Source organism: Peromyscus eremicus, chromosome 8b, assembly GCF_949786415.1.
Source record: "Peromyscus eremicus chromosome 8b, PerEre_H2_v1, whole genome shotgun sequence".
In the NCBI taxonomy this organism is placed as follows: domain Eukaryota; kingdom Metazoa; phylum Chordata; class Mammalia; order Rodentia; family Cricetidae; genus Peromyscus; species Peromyscus eremicus.
This window is the reverse complement of record NC_081424.1, coordinates 17,740,263-17,758,791: the sequence shown is the minus strand read 5'-3', so window position 1 is coordinate 17,758,791 and position 18,529 is coordinate 17,740,263. Positions and strand designations below refer to the sequence as shown.

Genomic DNA, 18,529 nt, shown 5'->3' with positions numbered 1-18,529 from the left:
CTTTAATTATTTCTCTATCAAGCTTACTTTGTAATTTTTGCTATACACTTTTTTTCCATTTCCATTGGAAATTAATAAGCTGAATGCATCCTAAAACTACAAGGCTTGTTAATTGAGTCTGAACAAAAAGCTAGGGATACGTGGGAGAAAAAGAACCTTACATATTTGCGACTAGTTTCTCATGGGATAATTAAATTAGACAAAAGGAAAATGGAGTATCTGTGAATTTTCTTATGTCGATCCTTTGCTTGGGGGGCATCACATCCTTTCTCGAGGTGCCCCATCCTTTCCCTGTTACAGAGCGGCAGTGGTGGGAGAAGGCAGCGGCCCACATTGGCTGCTGTGGCTGCAGGGAAATTAGAAGCTGGAAGAGGCAGAGAGCCTGGGCTTGGGATGTCTTCCATTCACATCATTTCTAAGTCTAAAGGAAAGCTTCCCAGCAGACCTCGGGGAATCCTCTGACACCTCCAGATATCTAATCCTAGGTGTCCCCGGAAAGTCATACTGAGCCACTGGCTGCTCCTTGCTTGGGAACTTCTCCTCCTGTTACGGGAAAAAGTCTTGTCTTACCTGGAAGAGCTCACAACCTCATCTGAAGCCTTTGGAGCTAAGGCAGATGGCCCAGCATTTGCTAAGGGATTGGTAGGGCTGACACCTTACCTGTAACCCCATCTGCTTGCATCTGGCATGCTCGTGGGTCTTTCCTGAGCTCACTCCTTTTAGGAAGTCATTTATACAAGTTTGGGGTTCTTCCTAGGGAACCCCATCTACGATAACAAACTGCCCACAGTTCTAAAGTTCTCTACAGAGACCATCTTGTCTCCCAATCTCTGGAGACCTGCACCTTCTGGACACCAAGGAACAGGTACCAATTTGCTCTCCCTGTCTCCACCCATCCCCTCCAAGGCTGTTGAGGCAACAGATAAGGTGTGTTGAACCTGTTCACCTTCTGCACAAAATACCACTCCGCAGGGATCAGACCAGGAGTCAGGAAGAGGACCTGACTCATCTCAGGGTGACTGGAGTAGGCTCTTCTACTCACTAAGCAAAAAGTCCAGGCTGCCGGCTTGCCGGTTTGGATTCCTTGAACGAGGCATCCATAATCCCGAATGTACTGAATCTAGAAAGGCTCTGAGGTAGAGGGTGGCGGACATGTGCCCCAGTGATTTCTCCTCACTCCTAAGCCTCCTGTAACTAAGCTACTTTTGTAGAACTGCTGCCTCTCTACCTTCGACCCAACGCAAGAGAAGCATGGCTATTGGCTGGGTCCTATCTGCTTTCTAGCTCTCAATAGACACTCAGTGGTGGGCAAGCCCCTAGTCAAGGGGGGCTGAGGAGAGCCACTCATTTCCCATACTGGTTGATTTATCCCATCTGACACCTCTGCCTTGTCTCATCCATAATCTCCGTATCCCACAACACACACTCCTAATGCTGCTGCTCTGAAAATTGAAGGAGAGTGTTTTATATACATTTCTGTATCAACAGTTCCTGCCTACAAGAGTAGCTGTTTTCCCTTATACTGATAAAGTCTCCAATGTAAAGTGAGTGTCCTATAATTCAAATCATTTCTGATACTAATTGGAGTTAAGCATGTGTCCCATGCAGGTTTAGAGCCCATGTCCCAATAATTGTCCCTGACTTTGGATGACATTTGAATGAGTGATTCTGGATGTCATCCACTAGCAGTAGACTCCCAAACTACTTACAACTTGTGCTGGGAGCAGCTACCAGTTAGAGGTGCTCCTGATTCTTTCTTTACGCTGGTTTATTCACTAGAGTAGCACATGACTCAGGAAAGCACTGTATGCATCACCTGTTTGGATGTTTCCATTACCTTTGGTATGTGTGTGTGTATGTGTGTATGTATGTGAGTGTGTATGAGTGTGTATGTGGATTGTTTATGTGTGAATGTGTGTGTGCGTATGTGTGTGTATGTGTGTGTGTGTGTGTATGAGTGGTGTGTGTGTGTGTGTATGAATGGTGTGTGGGTGTGGGTGGGTGTGTGTGTCTCATGATTGCCCAGCCAGTTTGGGAGCATAAACTTTGTAGATGACAACAGCATCATGTTGCGATGTCAAAAGAGTTGGACATTCCTGCCAGAATCAGTTCAACGTTCAGCCCCTGTCTGCTCTCTGGAGGTCAGAAGATGAGGCTGAAAAGTTCAGCCTTTTAGTCATGTGGTTGTTCCTGGCAGCCACCCCCCATCCTCAGCTGTTTAGGAGTCATTTCATTCATAAAAGGACACACGGTAAGAATCCAAGGGTTCTAGAAGCTTTGCACAAAGGGGAGACATGAAGGCCAAATATACTTTTCATATAAATCACAATCTTAAGATTTTCTGGAGGTCTTGGACCTGTAGGATTCTCCCACAGTCTTTCATCAACTTTTATGTTAATGAAGACCTAAGATGAAGCCTTTTTAAATCTGGAGATGCAGAGAGCTAGTGACGTAAGGTGTGAGTTAGTGACAAGTGTGGACACTGTGCCTTAAGCACTGATCTACTCAGAGATTTATGGGGATTTACACACAAACACAGACAGGCAGGCAGACAGACAGACACACACACACACACACAGAGTAAATGTTACATAGTGGAGAGTAACACACATTATTTCCATTAAGTATAAAATAACAACACAATTTTATGCTAGGACTACTGAGGACAGCCTCCCAAGACCTGTATCAAGTCATTATGAGTCTACTCTATAGTATGTTTATATAACTCTGAAATTCATTTGATAAAACCTAACCTCAAAGGTGATGTCATTAGGAGGTGGGTCTTTCTGGGAGTCATTCCATGAAGGCAGAGCCTGCAGCAGGGGCTGAGTTCCCTCAAAAAAAGATGTCTTAGGGAAGCTCATTTGCCCTCCTCATCACATGACCCTTCTCACCACATGACTCACAGTGGGGTATCAGCAGTCAGTGACCTGAAGAAAATCCCTCACTAGGCCCTGCCTGTTCTGTTACCCTGACCTCAGACGTTTTAGCCTCTCAAATTGTAAGAACTATTGTTTGCAAGCCACGCCATCTGTGGCATTTGGTTAGGGTAGCCCAATGAAACTGAGACACACCCACAACATAGCAGGCACCATGCCCTGGGCCCACAATTTTAGTAGGGATCCATGGAAGTGATTTTCCGTCTTAAAACAGTAAAAATGGAGTTTTTATTGAGAAAAGTGTTTTAATGTGCAATATTAATGGATTTGTCTTTCTATCAGTGTAGTCTTGCATGTGGCTCTTATATGATTGTCTTTTAGAATGTAGAAGTGGGCTAGGAAGGCATGAGTGCCTTCAGTATATACCAGTCATGAGGCAGCCCTGCCCCAGAGGCAGACTTTCAGTATTTGGGGGAAATGTGGGAACCTCTGATTTTTAGACATGATATTCTTTCAGTTGGTGACTTTTGAGAATGCAGTTCTTCCAAGGAAAGGAATGTTACATGCTAGAATTCCTTTCATAAAGTGTTGGATATATTTGTGAAAGGGTTCCTGCGGGCCACTCCACAGATGCCACTGTGCACAGACCTCGCCTCCAATACCACAGTAGATACCTGCAGAGAGTGGCAGACCACCTTGCCAGGGTCTGGGGGCGCTGAGTCATAAAATCTTAGAGCTTAGAGTAACTGTTGGGTCTCCTGGGCCCAACGCTTCACCAACTCAGAGTGTCTTCGTTATCACTCAGCATCAGTGTGAGCACATCCAGACACTGCACTCAGATGCTTAAAACAGTTCCCCACTGCGTTATCCTCTTCTAAAGAAGCTCTGATGGTGAGAAAATCGGAGACATAGCTTGTCGTGGAGACGGCAGGTGACTCTCGGAATGAGTCTAGCACTGGTGATGGTGAGTGATTCACAGACTCTGGGCAGTGCCCACCATGATCATTGTTGTCTCTTCCTCTTGAGGGGTTTGTTCCAAACCATCGTCTATGACCTTGTGGAGGGCGCTGTAGTGTTCACGGTCTTGGTAGAACGAATGTAGCTCGGACGCAGCCTCCCAGGCAGCAAAAGAGGGCATGGGAAAGGGATCTGGTCTCTTGTTTTCAAAAAAGCACTTCAGGTTCCTCTCACTCAGCTTGTTGGCGCATTCCAGGAGTTTGTTCTCCAACTGTTCCTTCTCCCTTTGTGCGTACGTCTTCCAGAAACTCAGCTGCAGGTAGCTGACTTTAGATTTGCAGCGTGCGTAGCAAGTGGTCAGCAGAGAGAAGAAGGATGCTGAGCAAATCAGGCACCATCCTAGAATCTTAGCAAGAAAGAAATATTGAGGATGCAGAAAAGCAAAATGGCATCTCAGAGGGCTGGGTAATATTGGGAGAGTATGTAACGACATTAATACCACAGTCATTATGACCATCTCATTTGAAATTATTCATTTTAACTGTAAATGCCTTTGACAGTCCAAATAAAGATAAAGTTGACTCAATATCCATTCCCCTACTCAACATTGTTGCTAAGCAAAGGAATAACCTGAAGGCTGGCAAATGGGAAGAGTAACTATCCAATAACCAATAGTATTAGCAGAAGAAAGAATTCTTTCTAATGGATCACGGGGGTCATTTGAATGAATGAGTGGTGTGTTAGCCAGGTGTCCAGGCACTCATCAATGCATTCACAGACTCCTGACCAGATTTTCCCCTGGGACTTTGTTTGTAGAGAGCCGCGGCCACTTTATAGATCAAAAAATTTATTGCTCACAGTAAAGAAAAAAAAAAAACCCACAATACAGTAATACACAGAAACTTTAAGAATTTAAAGCCTTTCTAAATGTTGAGAGAGGGGGAAAAAAAGGGGAAGAGGATCTTTTCAAACTTTGAGAATTATTTGTTCTTGATTTTCTAAAATTAGAGAAAGAAATTCTTTTCTGAATATGAGTGATCCTATTGGTGTTTTAACTTTAAAAGCAAAAGTCTACAGCTAACATATCTTCTAAGTTTGTTGCTCCAATTTAACTTTCATAATTTGAGTTAATTTAATATTTGAGCAACTAATAGATTTCTTGAAAGCATCTCTTGATTTCAGTTCAAAGGACCCTTAGCAGATGGGCCCAATTGAAAAAAACAAAACAAAACAATAATCTGCAATTGGTCCACTCGGATTATAACAGAGCCAAAATTAGCTTTAACTCAGTGGTTCCCAAACTCTGAGTCAGATGTAGGGTCTCAGCCTACATAAGTGCCCATTTCTGAGTTGGCATTCCTCAGGCTGAACACCTTTCTCCTCACCATGGGTGTTCCCTGTACCTCAGGCTCTAATATTAAGGTCACCCATCTCAGAGGATATTTGGGGAACCCAGTGAAATGATGCTGGGTAAGAAGCTCATGGGTCCCCTCTGTTACCCACCTGTTGGCGGGTGTCTCTTTCTGTTCTGTGATAACCAAGTGAGGCCCAGTCACTACCCTGTGAGAATCTTCCTGCTCTCCTTCAGCCACCAGTGAGCTGGACGCCCTCAGTCCTTCCTTTCCTTCAGCATCCCCTTCTTTCCTGTGACCGGGCCTCCTGTGTAGAATCTGTTCCCCCTCTTCCTGAGCTCATCCCGATGAGTTAGAAACTGTTTGATCGGCTTCAGATTTTCTGTTGCTTTCTCTCCAATCTCTCAGCATTGAAGATTTCTCACCCGACGGCTGAGTCTTGTCTTCCTCCCAGACCCACAGCACCTAGAATTCCAACTAGAATGCAATGATTGTGCCCAGCCCAACCCCTAATTGTATTCTATTTGCCTCTTTCCCCAAATCCTGCCAGTTTTCTCCTCACCTTGGAATACTTACTAATGTTCTAGAAGCTTTACGCCTCTTTATGTCCATTATCTCTAAATAACTTCCCACAGTAGGTGCCACCATCCCCCACTATGAGAAAACTGGGGTTCAGAGTTCTAGATCACAGAGCTGGGGAGTGGCAGCATCAGGATTCAAAGCCAGCTGACTCCAAGGCTGAGCTCTTTCCACTACTCCATTCCACCATCCTTAAGAACACAGAGTCACCCAGCTGGGTTTCTTGTTGCTCTGCCGCACCCACCCATGAATGAATGCACTTTTCCACCTCCGCCCACACGCCCAATTATTGTTTTGGACTGTGAGATGCCGGCTGCCATCTGAACATCATGGTCAGCACCTGCTGTTGCTACATCTTCTTTCATCCACATCTCTTGGGTATCCTCCTGTATGTCTCAAGCCCAAGTCTGTCCTTACTCTGCTGAAAAGTCAACAGATCATTGGGGCCGATCTAAGTTATAACCAGATGTGCACATTTTTCTTTGGGTTTATATTTAACAAAAGGCTTCTACAGTGATGAGTGTTGGGAGTTGGCACTGGCTGAATGGAGCCTGGTGCCTGCAGGGGGGTAGTCCGTGTGTCATTCCCACTATCATAACATTAGTAATTAATACCTTCCTTCAACAAAAGATGGAAGGCACTCAGGAGCCTGACATGGTCCATCTAACTGATGCTTTGTGTATCAAACAAAGGAGTTTATTTAGGGACATTCTTTGGCTTGTTAGTTTATGGAGAATATGATTTTATCATTAACCATTGTAGACTGCAGGAGTCAGCTTTGCTTTGATGTGTTTGTTGTGAGGGCAAGTCCTTGCTAAAAAAGTAAAATTACAGTGCCCATGTGCCTTCATCCAGAAACTAACAGTATTCCTGAGAAATGATGACTCTGTTCATCTACTCCTACTGCTGTGCCTTCATCCAGAAACTAACAGTATTCCTGAGAAATGATGACTCTGTTCATCTACTCCTACTGCATCTTTTGGCCTCAGAAATAGGAAATGAACTTCATCTCAAGGCCAGGCCAGGGCTGTGCATCAAGACCTGTGTTCATATACCCGGCACCATGACAAGTTACTTACTTGTACTGATTAGTTGAAGCTGTAAATTACTTCTCACAAGTAAAACAATGCTCCAAATTCTGAGCTTCTAAAGTATCGTGAGAACTTCTTTAGCTGTATAGCACAGAGAGTGAAAAGTCATAATCTCTCTAGGGAATATGGTCACTCTTCACTGAAGGCCATTTAAAGACCGCTCAGTCCCACTTCATTTGGGAAACTCTCGATCCCGACAGCATGTATGCACACAAATAGCAGTGGCCGCAGCAGTCCCTCAAGTAAGTTTCCCTGCTAATTGCACCACATGCTGCTCTGAAAAGTAGTAGCTGTGTTTCAGTGGATGAATAAGATGTGTCTGTGTTTTTTTTTTTTGAGAAACCAGCTCGAAAATAAATAATCGATAGAAGGCAGTAATGCTTAATTACCACTCAGGGTTAGCACTCAGTGTGTGGTTTTGTGTTCTGCATTATTTACAAAGTCAACCCAGAGAGATGGTTTAGAGCACTTAAGTATTTACATATGCATAACCCAGAGGGTATTTTCTTTTTGGAAACGGAGACTACCCGATCCAATCAGCAATTTTACTGAGCCACCCTGTCCCTAAAAAGCTTTTCCTGAGCATTGTCTTAATGCCACGTCGTGTTCCAGTTTCCACTTAGCGTCAACATATTCTGGCAAGACTCAAGACTCTGGCCGGGCAGAAAGCAAGACAGAGAGAAATTTCCAAGCTCACTCTGGGAGCAAAAAGTCCCATTGGTCCTTACCTGAGACTGGGCTTGCAGAGACAGCTTCACCTCTTCGTTTTCCACGGGTGTCATGCTACTTTTGCCACAGGAGACTTTGTACAGGTCTTCCTGGCACTCTTTGGGCTTGCCCTTGCAAATCAGTTCCAGGAGCTTTTCGCTTCTGGTCCCGCTCATGGCACATTCATAAAACGTCCCATTCAGCAAAGCCACGGAGAGCCACATCACTGGTGCCACCAATGAACTCAGTGTGATGTGTCCCAGGACGTAGAAGAAGCGGCAGCGGTGTCTCCTAGGGAAGATTTTCTTGGGGTTTATACAGCAGCCAGTGAAGAGTCTCCACGCCTTGTTATTCAGGAAGAATCCAAGGATCAGTAACACCCAGGCAGGGGCAAAGAGGAAAACCAGCCCATAGGTTGTGTTCTCAGTGCTGCAGGGGCACTTAAACGCCACGAGCGAGAAGAGACGCTCACTTCCCACGGTCAGCAGAGCCATGAAGCTGTAGCCAATCGCGGTTTTTTGGTTAAGGAAGAATTTTAAAATGCTCTGAAAAGCATCCATGTTGGAGACCCACGGAGAGGGGAAAACGTTTGCCTGGGTTTTAACACAGCAACTGTGGCTGGGGCTGAGGGTGGAGCTCTTTTGAAACAACAGTCCTCCTCTGTCTGCATCCAGCCAGATAAGGAAACAATGTCATTCCCCAGGAATGCTTATTTCCCAACAGCGTTCAGATAATGCCTCCTACTGGTGAATGCTGACACTGGCGGGCAGTCAAAACAGTGAAGACCAAATGCAAAGCACATAGGTTCCTTTTAACATTCCTTCAACGTGTTTTTTTACTGCAAATAGAAAATTCTCACACAAATTAGAGTATAGAAATTTTCCAGTAGGAAGCCCAGCACTAGGAGAAATGGGTTTCAGCCATTGACTGGTAGCCAAATTCAGTCTTCAAACCCAGCATTTCATGGTAAGTTTCTTCTCTTGTTCTAAGCCCTAAGATTTGGTAGACAGGGATTCCGCCTTCCTAAAAGGGCTCACATTAAAGACTTGAAACAGGGTTTAGGATTGGGATTATTGGAATTTATGAGGGAAGTGTAGTAACTGAGCTTTTAGAGAAAAAGAGGAGTCCTCACATGATTCATATCACGATCGTTTTGACACAAAGAAAATCCTTCTAAAGCAGATGTGGAGTCTGCATTAGGACATCTTCAGGCCTCCCAACTGCCCACCAATGGGTAGATTTGGACCTTTCCTGATCCTCAGCACGGTGTTTCATGCCGAGACAGGGCTAAAGTGTCTCTGCCCCTTCTTCACCCCACGTTGTCCACTTGGCAAACGCTAGTTCACTCAACGCTCATGTGGTCTAGGTCTACACATGGTGTCAAACGTAGATTCGAAACTCACTCAGTAGCTGGATTTGCAAGTGGCTACCGAATCTGCAGTGTGGTAGGCGCTTCAGAGCAATCCTCCACGGGAGCCTACGAAATGAACCAATGAACAAATGAATGGACATTTTTGTACTTCAAATTATAAATAATTTAAGAAAATTGCTTCCATTTCTCTAACGCTGCGCTTAATTTTAAAATTAAGTTAATTAAGGCCTTTGAAGGATGGCAACACACCAAGCTGACAAGTTTCCATTAATAAGCTTTGAAAGCTGGGCCTGGGTGTTTGGGGAAAAGAAATTGCCTTGGATTAGGAGCCAAGGACCTAAAAGGCCACAGTCTCCGCTGTCATTTCTACTTCTCTAAACACCAGATTACACATTTGTGAGACTTGTGCTTCGAAGGAAAGAGTGAGATGACTGGTGGGGTAAAGGTGCTTGGCGGGAAGCCCGAGACTCTGAGTTCTGTCCTTAGATCCCGAATGGAGGGACAGGGGAGCCAGCTCCTCATCGCCCCCTGACTCTGTGCCACGCACCCACACACACACACAAACAAACAAACAAAAAACTAAACGGAAACTAATGTTTCAAAAAGAAGTGACTCCTAGGAGGCTTAAGATCTGCTTGAAAACCAAGGCAGGAAGAAAGAAGAGGCAAGAGTGAGGGAGACTGCCTAAGGTTTCTTCCGTTTCTCTGTGGCGGGGTTCTTGGAGTCCAACACCGCAGCAGACACTTTGGACAATTGCGTTAACACACATTTACATAGTCCCCACCGCTACCCCTTGCTCCTGCTCGAAGACTTGACATCTACAGTATGGTAATTCCGTGTGTCCAAAAACACATTCTTGGGTCTCATCTCTCCAAAGCAGCCTCTTCTCAAACCAGTGCCTTCCTATTGTGAAGCAGATGCCCCGGACCCCTTGAAACTCTGCATCTTATGGTCTGCCGTGATCAGTGTGGTATATACCACGAGGCTGTGTGGATGATTAGTAATCTTGTCGTTTCTTGCCATCCTAAAGCCTAAGTGTTTTCTTCAAGGATTTTTGGAAATAATATTTTTTACAAACCATGTTGTTCTACAAAGCCTAGCACTTCATGATATTCTATAAGAATAAAAAAATAATTTAAGAGTCTCTCATGGCATAAGTCAAAGAAACGTGTGAGCACAAACATCTTGGCTGCAGACTCAGCTTGGCAAGCTTGACGATGTGCTGAGATGCCTGGGACTGGGTCGTCTGAGTAGACTTCCGTTTGAGACTAAATGCTGTCATTTTCTCTCTCTTTATCAGGTTGCCTTCAAGATGTACTTGGGAATCACGCCGAGTGTGGCCTGTCACAATTCAAGCAGAAATGAATTCTCCCTGATTCTGGACAAGAATCCTCTGGCAGAGTTCGTAGAGGAGCTCCCTGCGGGACGATCTGCGCTGTGCTACTGCAACTTACTCTGTGGGGTCATCAGAGGAGCCCTGGAGATGGTAAAGCACGTGTTTCACCTTGTCATGCATGTCAGCCATCCGGTGCTGTCCGCAAAATGTAACAACCTCAAAGCAATGCATAGTCTCTAACGATGGGAAGTCCGGGACCAAGCAAGACCTGTTATTGCAAGCCTATCATCTTGGCTCCTTGGGGGGTTAAGCTAGGAAGATCAGCATCATAAGTTCCAGGCCAAGTTTGTGCTATATAAAGTGAATTCAGCATCATCCTGGGCAATTCAGGTCGGTCGCATATTAAATTTTAAAAATAAAATGGAAGACTGAGGATTTGTGGCCATGAGAAAGAAAACAAATCTGGGAGGTGGCTTGGCATGTGCCATTAAGCCTGACAACCTGGTTTCAGTCCTGAGAACCCACATCATGTAAGGATAGAGCTGACTCCTGCAAGTTGTAACTTTCGTTCATACTCTATGGTACATGGGCATGTGGGTGCACACACACAGACTAGATTGCTTTTCAAAAAAAAATTTACTCCAGGAGTACTTTAGGTAGCTGTGCTTGATAGTGATCTTCCACAGCTTAATTTACATGCAGCCTCAGCTGTAGCCTCTGAAGACTTGCTGATCCTAGACAAACCACTCACAAGTTCACACAGTCTCAGTGCCTTGCAGGCCACTGTGTGGAAGCTTCATAAAGCTCCTTGCCGCGTAGACCTCTTAGTAGATCTAATCACAGCGTGGTAGTCTGAGCTGCCAATCCTGGTGCTGTGAGGGAGGGGAATAGCCGAGGGCATGTGTTACAGGAAGTACAGGTCAAGGCAGGTCATTTTTGAGGTTGACTTCCACACCTAAGTTATTTGTTGGTTTAACTGATACAGTTACTAACATCTGTAAGGTGTCAGTGACTGAGCCTACAAAGATGGACAAGATACAGATGCTGCCCACAGAGAATCTCCTGTCTAGTTCAAGAAGTCCTGTGCAAAGAAACGTGATAAAGGGGAAGAGGGGGGCCTAGAGTAAGAAAGAATCCACACTGTCTTGACAGAAACTCTGAACTGGCTTTTTGAAGAAACAATGGGAGTTAGGTAAAGAAGGCCTTTGTAAAGAGGGCAGGAAAAAAAATATTTTAGGTAGAAGGATCAGAATGTTCAAAGGCCCTTTAAAATGAAAGAACCAGAAATTCAAGTTAGTTCAGAAGGACTGACATGAGGACTATAGCCAATAGAGTAACAATAACATAACCAATAGAATAAACTAAGAGGGTTGCAATGGACGAGGGGGGAGCTCAGTTTTGAACCTGCTGATGTTAAGATGTTTAACAAATACACAGTGAGGATTTCAGAAAGAAGTTGTTTGTTTTTCATTCATTTATTGATAGACAAGGTCTCATTATGTAGCAGAAGTTGGCCTCGAACTCATAATCCTCCTGCCTCAGCCTCAGAGTTCTGGGATTACAGGTGTTTGCCACCATGCCTTGCCCAAGTTGTTTGTATGTGCCTGCCAGAATATGACTGAAGAGCTGTCAGAACTGACAGAAATACCTGAGCAGAGTCTGTGTAGCAGGAAGAAAAGGGAGCACGATTAGAACAACACAAAAATATGAAGTTAAACAGAGCACCCAAAGACTACAAAGGATAACAACATGGAGTACTCGGAAGTAGGAAACTGATAGAGAGTGATGGGGTCACAGAAAACAGGAAGCAGAGTCCTTCAAGAAGATTAACAAGACCAACTCAACACAGTTAACCCCACTTACCAAGGCTTTGGAGATGGTCTTGGTAGAGACTGTGATGAAGAAAAGACGAGGGAGAAGAGAATCTGTCAGACTTGTGAGGCTACAGCAGCTGACGAAGAGGTAACAGTCAACAGCCAACAGTCTTGTTTTTCTAGAATCTTCTCTATTTGGATGGTGAGGCCAGCTCTTAACCATTCTAAACTCATGTCGTTGACCTCCTCGATAAAGGTCCATGCATATAATTTTACTTGTGGAAATTAAGGAAGGGCTAAAGTAGCTGATACCCCCAAAGTGTAAAACAATGGAGATGATTGCATGCATCTTCCTTGCGGATCCTTCATGACGTAGTACCGATTTGATCTGTGTCAGTAAGCATTATATCAAGGAAAGGGAAGAGAGGAAATGTAGGAGGTTACACTGAAAGGGGTAAACCGTGTAACTAAAATAAAAACAGGATAAAGAAGTCTCCAGCTTTCATGGGTAATTTTTGACCATATGTGCTGACCATGAATGTCATAAGTCATGTGGTCTCACATATCCAAAGAGCTTCAGCATAGTCTGTGTGTTTCTTCAATGGATTTTCTGTTATATTTTCTAAGACATAAAAAAAAATATAGGGAAGAAAATACAGAGATTAATTATAGACCCTGTATTTCAAAGCACAGTCTACTCTCTTTCATTGGATGGTGGGTGCAGTAGTTTGAATGTAATTGGTCTTCATAAGCCTATAGGGAATGGCACTATTAGTAGGCATGACTTTATTGGAGTAGGTGTGGCCTTATTGGAGGAAGTGCGTCACTGTGGGGATGGGCTTTGAGGTCTCATTTGCTCAAGCTTTGTTCAGTGTGACACACAGTCAACTTCCTGCTGCATGCAAGAGATGGGACTCTCAGCTACTTCCCCAGCACCATGCCTGCCTGCACGACACCATGTCCCACCATGATGATAATGGACTGAACCTCTGAACTGTAAGCCACCACCCCAATTAAATGTTTTCTTTTATAAGAGTTGCCATGGTCATGGTATCTCTTCACAGCAACAGAAACCCTAACTAAGACAGAAGTCAATACTAGAGACTGGAGTATTGCTGTGATAAACCAGACCATGGTCTTTGTTTGGAGGAATTTGGACTTTGATACTTTAGGTTAAGAAAACAGTGGAATGCTTTGCTGCTTAATGGGTCGTACTAGTAGGGGCATAGAAGACCATGGTGCTGAGTGTGATTTGATGAACTGTGAGGGCCTTACTGAAGAGGTTACATAGGAGAAGAATATTAATACGTGGCCTAGAGATCACTCTTGTGATGTTTTGGTGAAGAATGTGTGGCTGCTTTTTGCCCTTGTCCAAAGAGTCTGCCTGAGGCTTCAGTGAAGAGTTCTGAATTAATCCCATTGGCAGAGGAAGTCACAAAACAGCCTAGTATAGACTCTGTCCTGTGGTTATTAGCGTTAACTCTGATGAAGATCTATAATAAAAAGGAGCAAGCTGAGCATGGAAAATACAGAATGTACAGATTGGGAAAAGAGGCACCAGGAAGTGGGACAGAGCTAAATCCTGTGTTCAAGGAGATAAATGGAACAAGAAATGGAATAAGGGGAGTGGTGACCTCAGGGCAAGACCCCACCCAGCTAAGTTTCCAACTTGTGAAAAGGAATTGAAGGAAAGCTTAGAGCCAGGTGTTGTGTGCATGCCTTTAATCCCAGCACTCCAGAAGCAGAGGCTGGCAGATCTCTGAGTTTGAGGTCAGGCTGGTCTCCAGAGCAAGTTTCAGGACAGCCAAGCTTAGGCGGTGAAAGACAGAAAACTGGTGAAGATGTAATTGAATGAGGGGACCATCTTTCAGCCCCAGCAAGCAGCAGAACTTGGCAGCTTTGGTCACATGGTTCTGGAGTTAAGGATAGCAGAAAGGAGCTATGGAATTTGCCCCTGAGACTAAAGAAAGCCGCTGAGGCCAGGCATGTGTCCGGGGTGTCCCTGAATGAAGGCCTAGAGAGGCCATTGTGTGAGGCTGTGAAAGTTGAAGCCTAGATTGCCTTGGAGAACCCAAGATTTTGAAGATGGTAGAGCTGGGGGATACTTGCTGCGGAAAGCTGCTGACAGGGAGTGGAACCAGTAGCTCAAGAGAAAGAAGTGTGTTACAGTCAACAGAGCTGAAAGGAGTTGGAGATCTGAAGAGTGTTTTGCCCTCAGACATGGAGATGCAGAGTTTGGAGTTTGCCCAGATGGTTTTTGGTCTTGTTTTGGTCCAGTATTTCCTCACTATGCTCTCTTCCCTATGTTTTGGAATGGCCATTATATGTTGGAAGTATGTGATCTGTTTTTCTTTATTATTATTTTTATTTTGACATTATAGGGAATTACAGTAAAGAGACTACATGAATCTCAGAAGAGACTTTGACCTTTGGGCTTTTAAATACTGTTGAGACTGTGATAGACTATGGGGATTTTTGAAGTTGGACTAACTGCATTTTGCTTTATGATATTATTATAAGCTTAGGGGAGCCAGGGACTAGAATGTGTTAGTTTGAATGTAATTGGCCCCTATAAGCATATAGGGAGTGGCACCATTAGGAGGCGTGGCTTTGTTGGAGTAGGTTTGGCCTTGTTGGAGGAAGTGTGTTACTGTGGGGTGGACTTTGAGGTCTCCTTTGCTCAAGCTTTGTTCAGTGTGACACACAGTTTACTTCCTGTTCCCTGCAAGATGTAGGACTCTGAGCTACTTCTCCAGCACCATGTCTGCCTGCATGCCACCATATCCCACCATGATGATAATGGACTGAGCCTCTGAACTGGCACCCCAATTAGGTGTTTTCCTTTATAAGAATTGCCATGGTCATGGTATCTCTTCACAGCAATAGAAACTCTAACTAAAACAGTAGGTATCACAAGGCAAAGGCTTTGCGTTCTCTATGAGCCAGACAATCTGACATTTGGAGGCCTGTGGTTTAGAAAATCCAAGCTCATTGCCTAGAAGTTCTTCATCTGGGAGGGGGTGAGTCAGGTAAGGTTGAATAAATATTAATTAATTGCCTGCTAGGCCCAGGAGCTTTTCACTTACTACTCCTCTTCTACCAGCTACCCTCACTTATTTATCTTCTTTATCCCAATGACTAAAAATAACTCTGATCAGAGACTCTATTGAAAATAGGTCAACAGTACCATGCTGCTCTCACATGAACACGTTTTAATGAATAGAGAAGTAAACCCTTGAGCTTTCTCCACTGTCTGGGAAATGGGAAATGCTTTCAGGCTGAAAAGAAAGCCTGGCCATCAAATATTCATGTCTGTAATTCAATATCTAATTTTATATTTATAATGTATTTAGTCGGTATTTTTCAAAGCTCTCAAAGCCATAGGCAATTGCTAAATGTTGTTAGAATAAGCGATCATATTGTTTCGCTAACGACAGAATGCTTTATGGCAAGTCAGCTTGAGAGGAATCCTATAAAGAACCATTTCTCCTCTGCAGTTCCACTTGGCCAAGCACCCAGAGTGAGATTTTTCTGTGAGTCAGGAATTTGAATTCTTCCTGAGATGGGTAGACAAGTCTGGGCCCCTCCTGAACCACTCATCCTTCCTCCAGCCTTCTGCCACACCACACTGATGACATGTGGCCAAGATCTCTAGAGAACCCAGTCCAAAGGTCTTTATTCTCAAAACAGATGTTTCTTATCAAAAAAGAAAGATGGGGAAAAAATAGATTGTGAAAAAACATTTTTTTTTAATGACATAAGCCTGTTATTTTTTCCTTTCTTTTTTTCTCTCCTAGGTTAATTTGGCTGCTGATGTTACATTCTTGCAAGACAGACTAAAAGGCGACAGTGTGACAGAAATTGGAATAACATTTCTAAAAAAGCTGGACGAGAAAAAATATAGACGGAAAAAGTGAAGACTGGCAACCACAGTGCCATGGGTGGCTAGCTGAACAGCGAGTATTAACCAAGCACACAGCCACGGAAGTTTTGCATCGCCTGATGGCATGGGCTTTGACAGGCTTATGAATCTTAATGTGCATCACACATTTTCAGGATTTCAGATACAACTAGCTCCTTATAAAACAGCAAGCATGAATTCCACATATTACTCAATCCAGCCTCAGCCAGTCTCTCTATCCAATTACCTGTGGCAATAGGAAAAAATGGATGAAATGATACAGCATTAGAGAGAGACAGACTCAGCCAGGTGGTGGTGGCACAGGCCTTTAATCAGGAAGCAGAGGTAGGTGGATCTCTGTGAGTTCAAGGCCAGCCCGATCTACAGAGCAAGTTCTAGGACAGCCAGGACTTCACACAGAAAAATCATCTTGAAAAAACAAAAAGAAAAAGAAAGAAAAAATTATATACGTGTATTTGCGACATTCATCTTAGTTTTTATAAACGATGAATATGATTTTTCTCATATATTGTCTTGGCTTATAGCTTCAACCACTCTCTATGTATAACCACCAAGGCCAGCTTATCTGGATGCCAACTCTTAAAGCATTTAAAACCTTATTTAATTTTAATTCATTTAGCTCTCAATTTTACTTCCTCTAATTTGGAAATAGCTGGTATTGACCAAATCTCATCAGTGTCTCATGGTAGAACACATGGAGACCCAGTCTGAAAGCCCTGCACTTGAAGTGGCACTCTCTAGCTCTCCTGAGTACTCACTGGGCCCTGGAGTGGGCTCCTACTTGCCTATGCCTTCTCTCCTGCTCTGCCAACCTAGCCGGCAAACCTACCACCCTGATGACAGCTTTACCTGTTCTCAGTGACGCTGCATCTAGAGCTGGTGGTGGCACCAAAGGAAGTATCAATTTTTAACTTTTGATTCATCAGCCTAGAGAGAGGAGTATCTCGGCATTGAACGTATGCTATCGAAGGTGACCCATATATCTACAGAATGGCTTTCTTGTGTTCACTGTTTCATCCTGAAGACTGTGAGATGCTTGAAAGCCACATATATAGTTCACAATCCCCCTTCTTCTTCTTCTTCTTCTTCTTCTTCTTCTTCTTCTTCTTCTTCTTCTTCTTCTTCTTCTTCTTCTTTTTCCTCCTCCTCCTCCTCCTCCTCCTCCTCCTCCTCCTCCTCTTCCTCTTTAATGAGATGTCATGTTACCCAGTCTGGTACTACAGTCCTCATCCTCCCATCTTGGCTTCCCAAGTGCTAGGATCTCAAGCATCACGCTCCAGCTAATTTAAAAATTTCCAGTACCCACATTAAATAAGTATAAAGAAACTAATGGCATTCATTTTAATAATGAATTTCATTTGTATTTATTATCCCAGATTATGAGTTTTAGCATGGGCATTTTATACTCTTTTCTGAAATAGTCTTTAAAATCTACTTTATTTAGCACATATCAATTCAATAAGTTTAAACTAACTGAGTTTAAATAACTCAACAGAATTTAAAGTAAAATCTAGTCCTTCCAAAATAATAAATTTAAAATTAGTAGCATTTAAGAGCTTTGGTTTTTAAAATCTGAATCTGTTAAACTAAATAGAAACAAATGCTTCAGTAGTCACCCAGTGAGTGTTTAGAGATGACGTGTGTCTTGCATTTGCTGCCGTGGGCTGCACAAATTCAAAGTGGAACGTTCAGTGGGTCTCCTTCCATTGATCTGGAAAGCCAGCAAAAAATGACACAGCAGTCCATGCCAAGATGTCCTCGATACCTGAGTGGTGACCCGGAGAAGCAGTAAATGAGGGTGGCGCCAGTGTCCCAGTTCCACTGTCGTGGGAAGATCTATCATTTTGGCGAAGGGCTACGGGAAGTCTTTTAAACAGCAACAGGGTTTTGTTGTTGTTGTTGTTTTTGTTTTTCAGAGCTGAGGACTGAACCCAGGGCTTTGCGCTTGCTAGGCAAGTGCTCTACCACTGAGCTAAATCCCCAACCCCCAGCAACATGGTTTTATTATACTTCCATTTCACAAAACCCTTTAGCTTGGCCCCTGAACTTTGATCCAAACAGATTCTTAATTGAATGAAGAAAAAAAAAAAAAAGAAAGAGGAAAGGCCATGGCTGCTTCTGGGTGTGGTGGAAGACAAAGTTTACTATAGATATGTGGGAGAGCATGGTCAGAGGCAAGGACATCTGGGAGAGTCCAGAATGGACATGACCCTGAGCCATGTGAGGAGAGAGGGGAGTGGGAGGGGGAAAAGGGAGAGAAGAGAACCAGGTGCAGCAGCCAGGAGGCCCAAAAGGCCCAGGTAACCAAAATGTCTGGCTTATATAGAGAAGGGCATCTTGGGGAAGGGCAGCCCAGCCCCTGGGCTGAAGAAGTTCAGGGTAGCGGTCAAGGTATGCCAGTCTGGAGAGCCCTGTAACAGGTAGGGACTGAGGGATGCTGGGAGAACTTGGTGCCAGGTTCTCTTTGATATGTTAGATAGGCACCTCAGCCATTTCTCCCAGGTTTAGGACTTAACACT

The 18,529-nt window shown here is 43.9% G+C and overlaps 2 protein-coding genes across 2 annotated transcripts in view; one reads left to right on the top strand and one right to left on the bottom strand.

The window, feature by feature from the left end:
• The window catches only part of Trappc3l (trafficking protein particle complex subunit 3L), a 48,226-nt gene extending 32,221 nt beyond the window's left edge, over positions 1–16,005 (top strand). The window contains exons 4-5 of the mRNA XM_059272977.1: positions 10,239–10,424; positions 15,886–16,005. Coding sequence (XP_059128960.1) covers positions 10,239–10,424; positions 15,886–16,005 — 306 coding nt within the window. The remainder of the gene's footprint in view (positions 1–10,238; positions 10,425–15,885) is intronic.
• On the bottom strand, positions 3,170–8,380 carry Calhm5 (calcium homeostasis modulator family member 5). The gene is made up of 2 exons (XM_059272976.1): positions 7,587–8,380; positions 3,170–4,242 (listed from the first exon to the last, which is right to left on the bottom strand). Exons 1-2 carry the CDS (start codon positions 8,124–8,126, stop codon positions 3,853–3,855), a joined length of 930 nt encoding a protein of 309 aa, XP_059128959.1. The 5' UTR covers positions 8,127–8,380; the 3' UTR covers positions 3,170–3,852.
• Positions 16,006–18,529: the final 2,524 nt, after the last annotated feature.

Excerpts from the sequence above, each read along its gene's own strand:
- Calhm5 (XM_059272976.1), bottom strand. The coding sequence starts at position 8,126 with ATGGATGCTTTTCAGAGCATTTTAAAATTCTTCCTTAACCAAAAAACC. Across the intron at positions 4,243-7,586 it reads CTCTGCAAGCCCAGTCTCAG|ATTCTAGGATGGTGCCTGAT; the intron begins GTAAGGACCAAT and ends TTTCTTGCTAAG.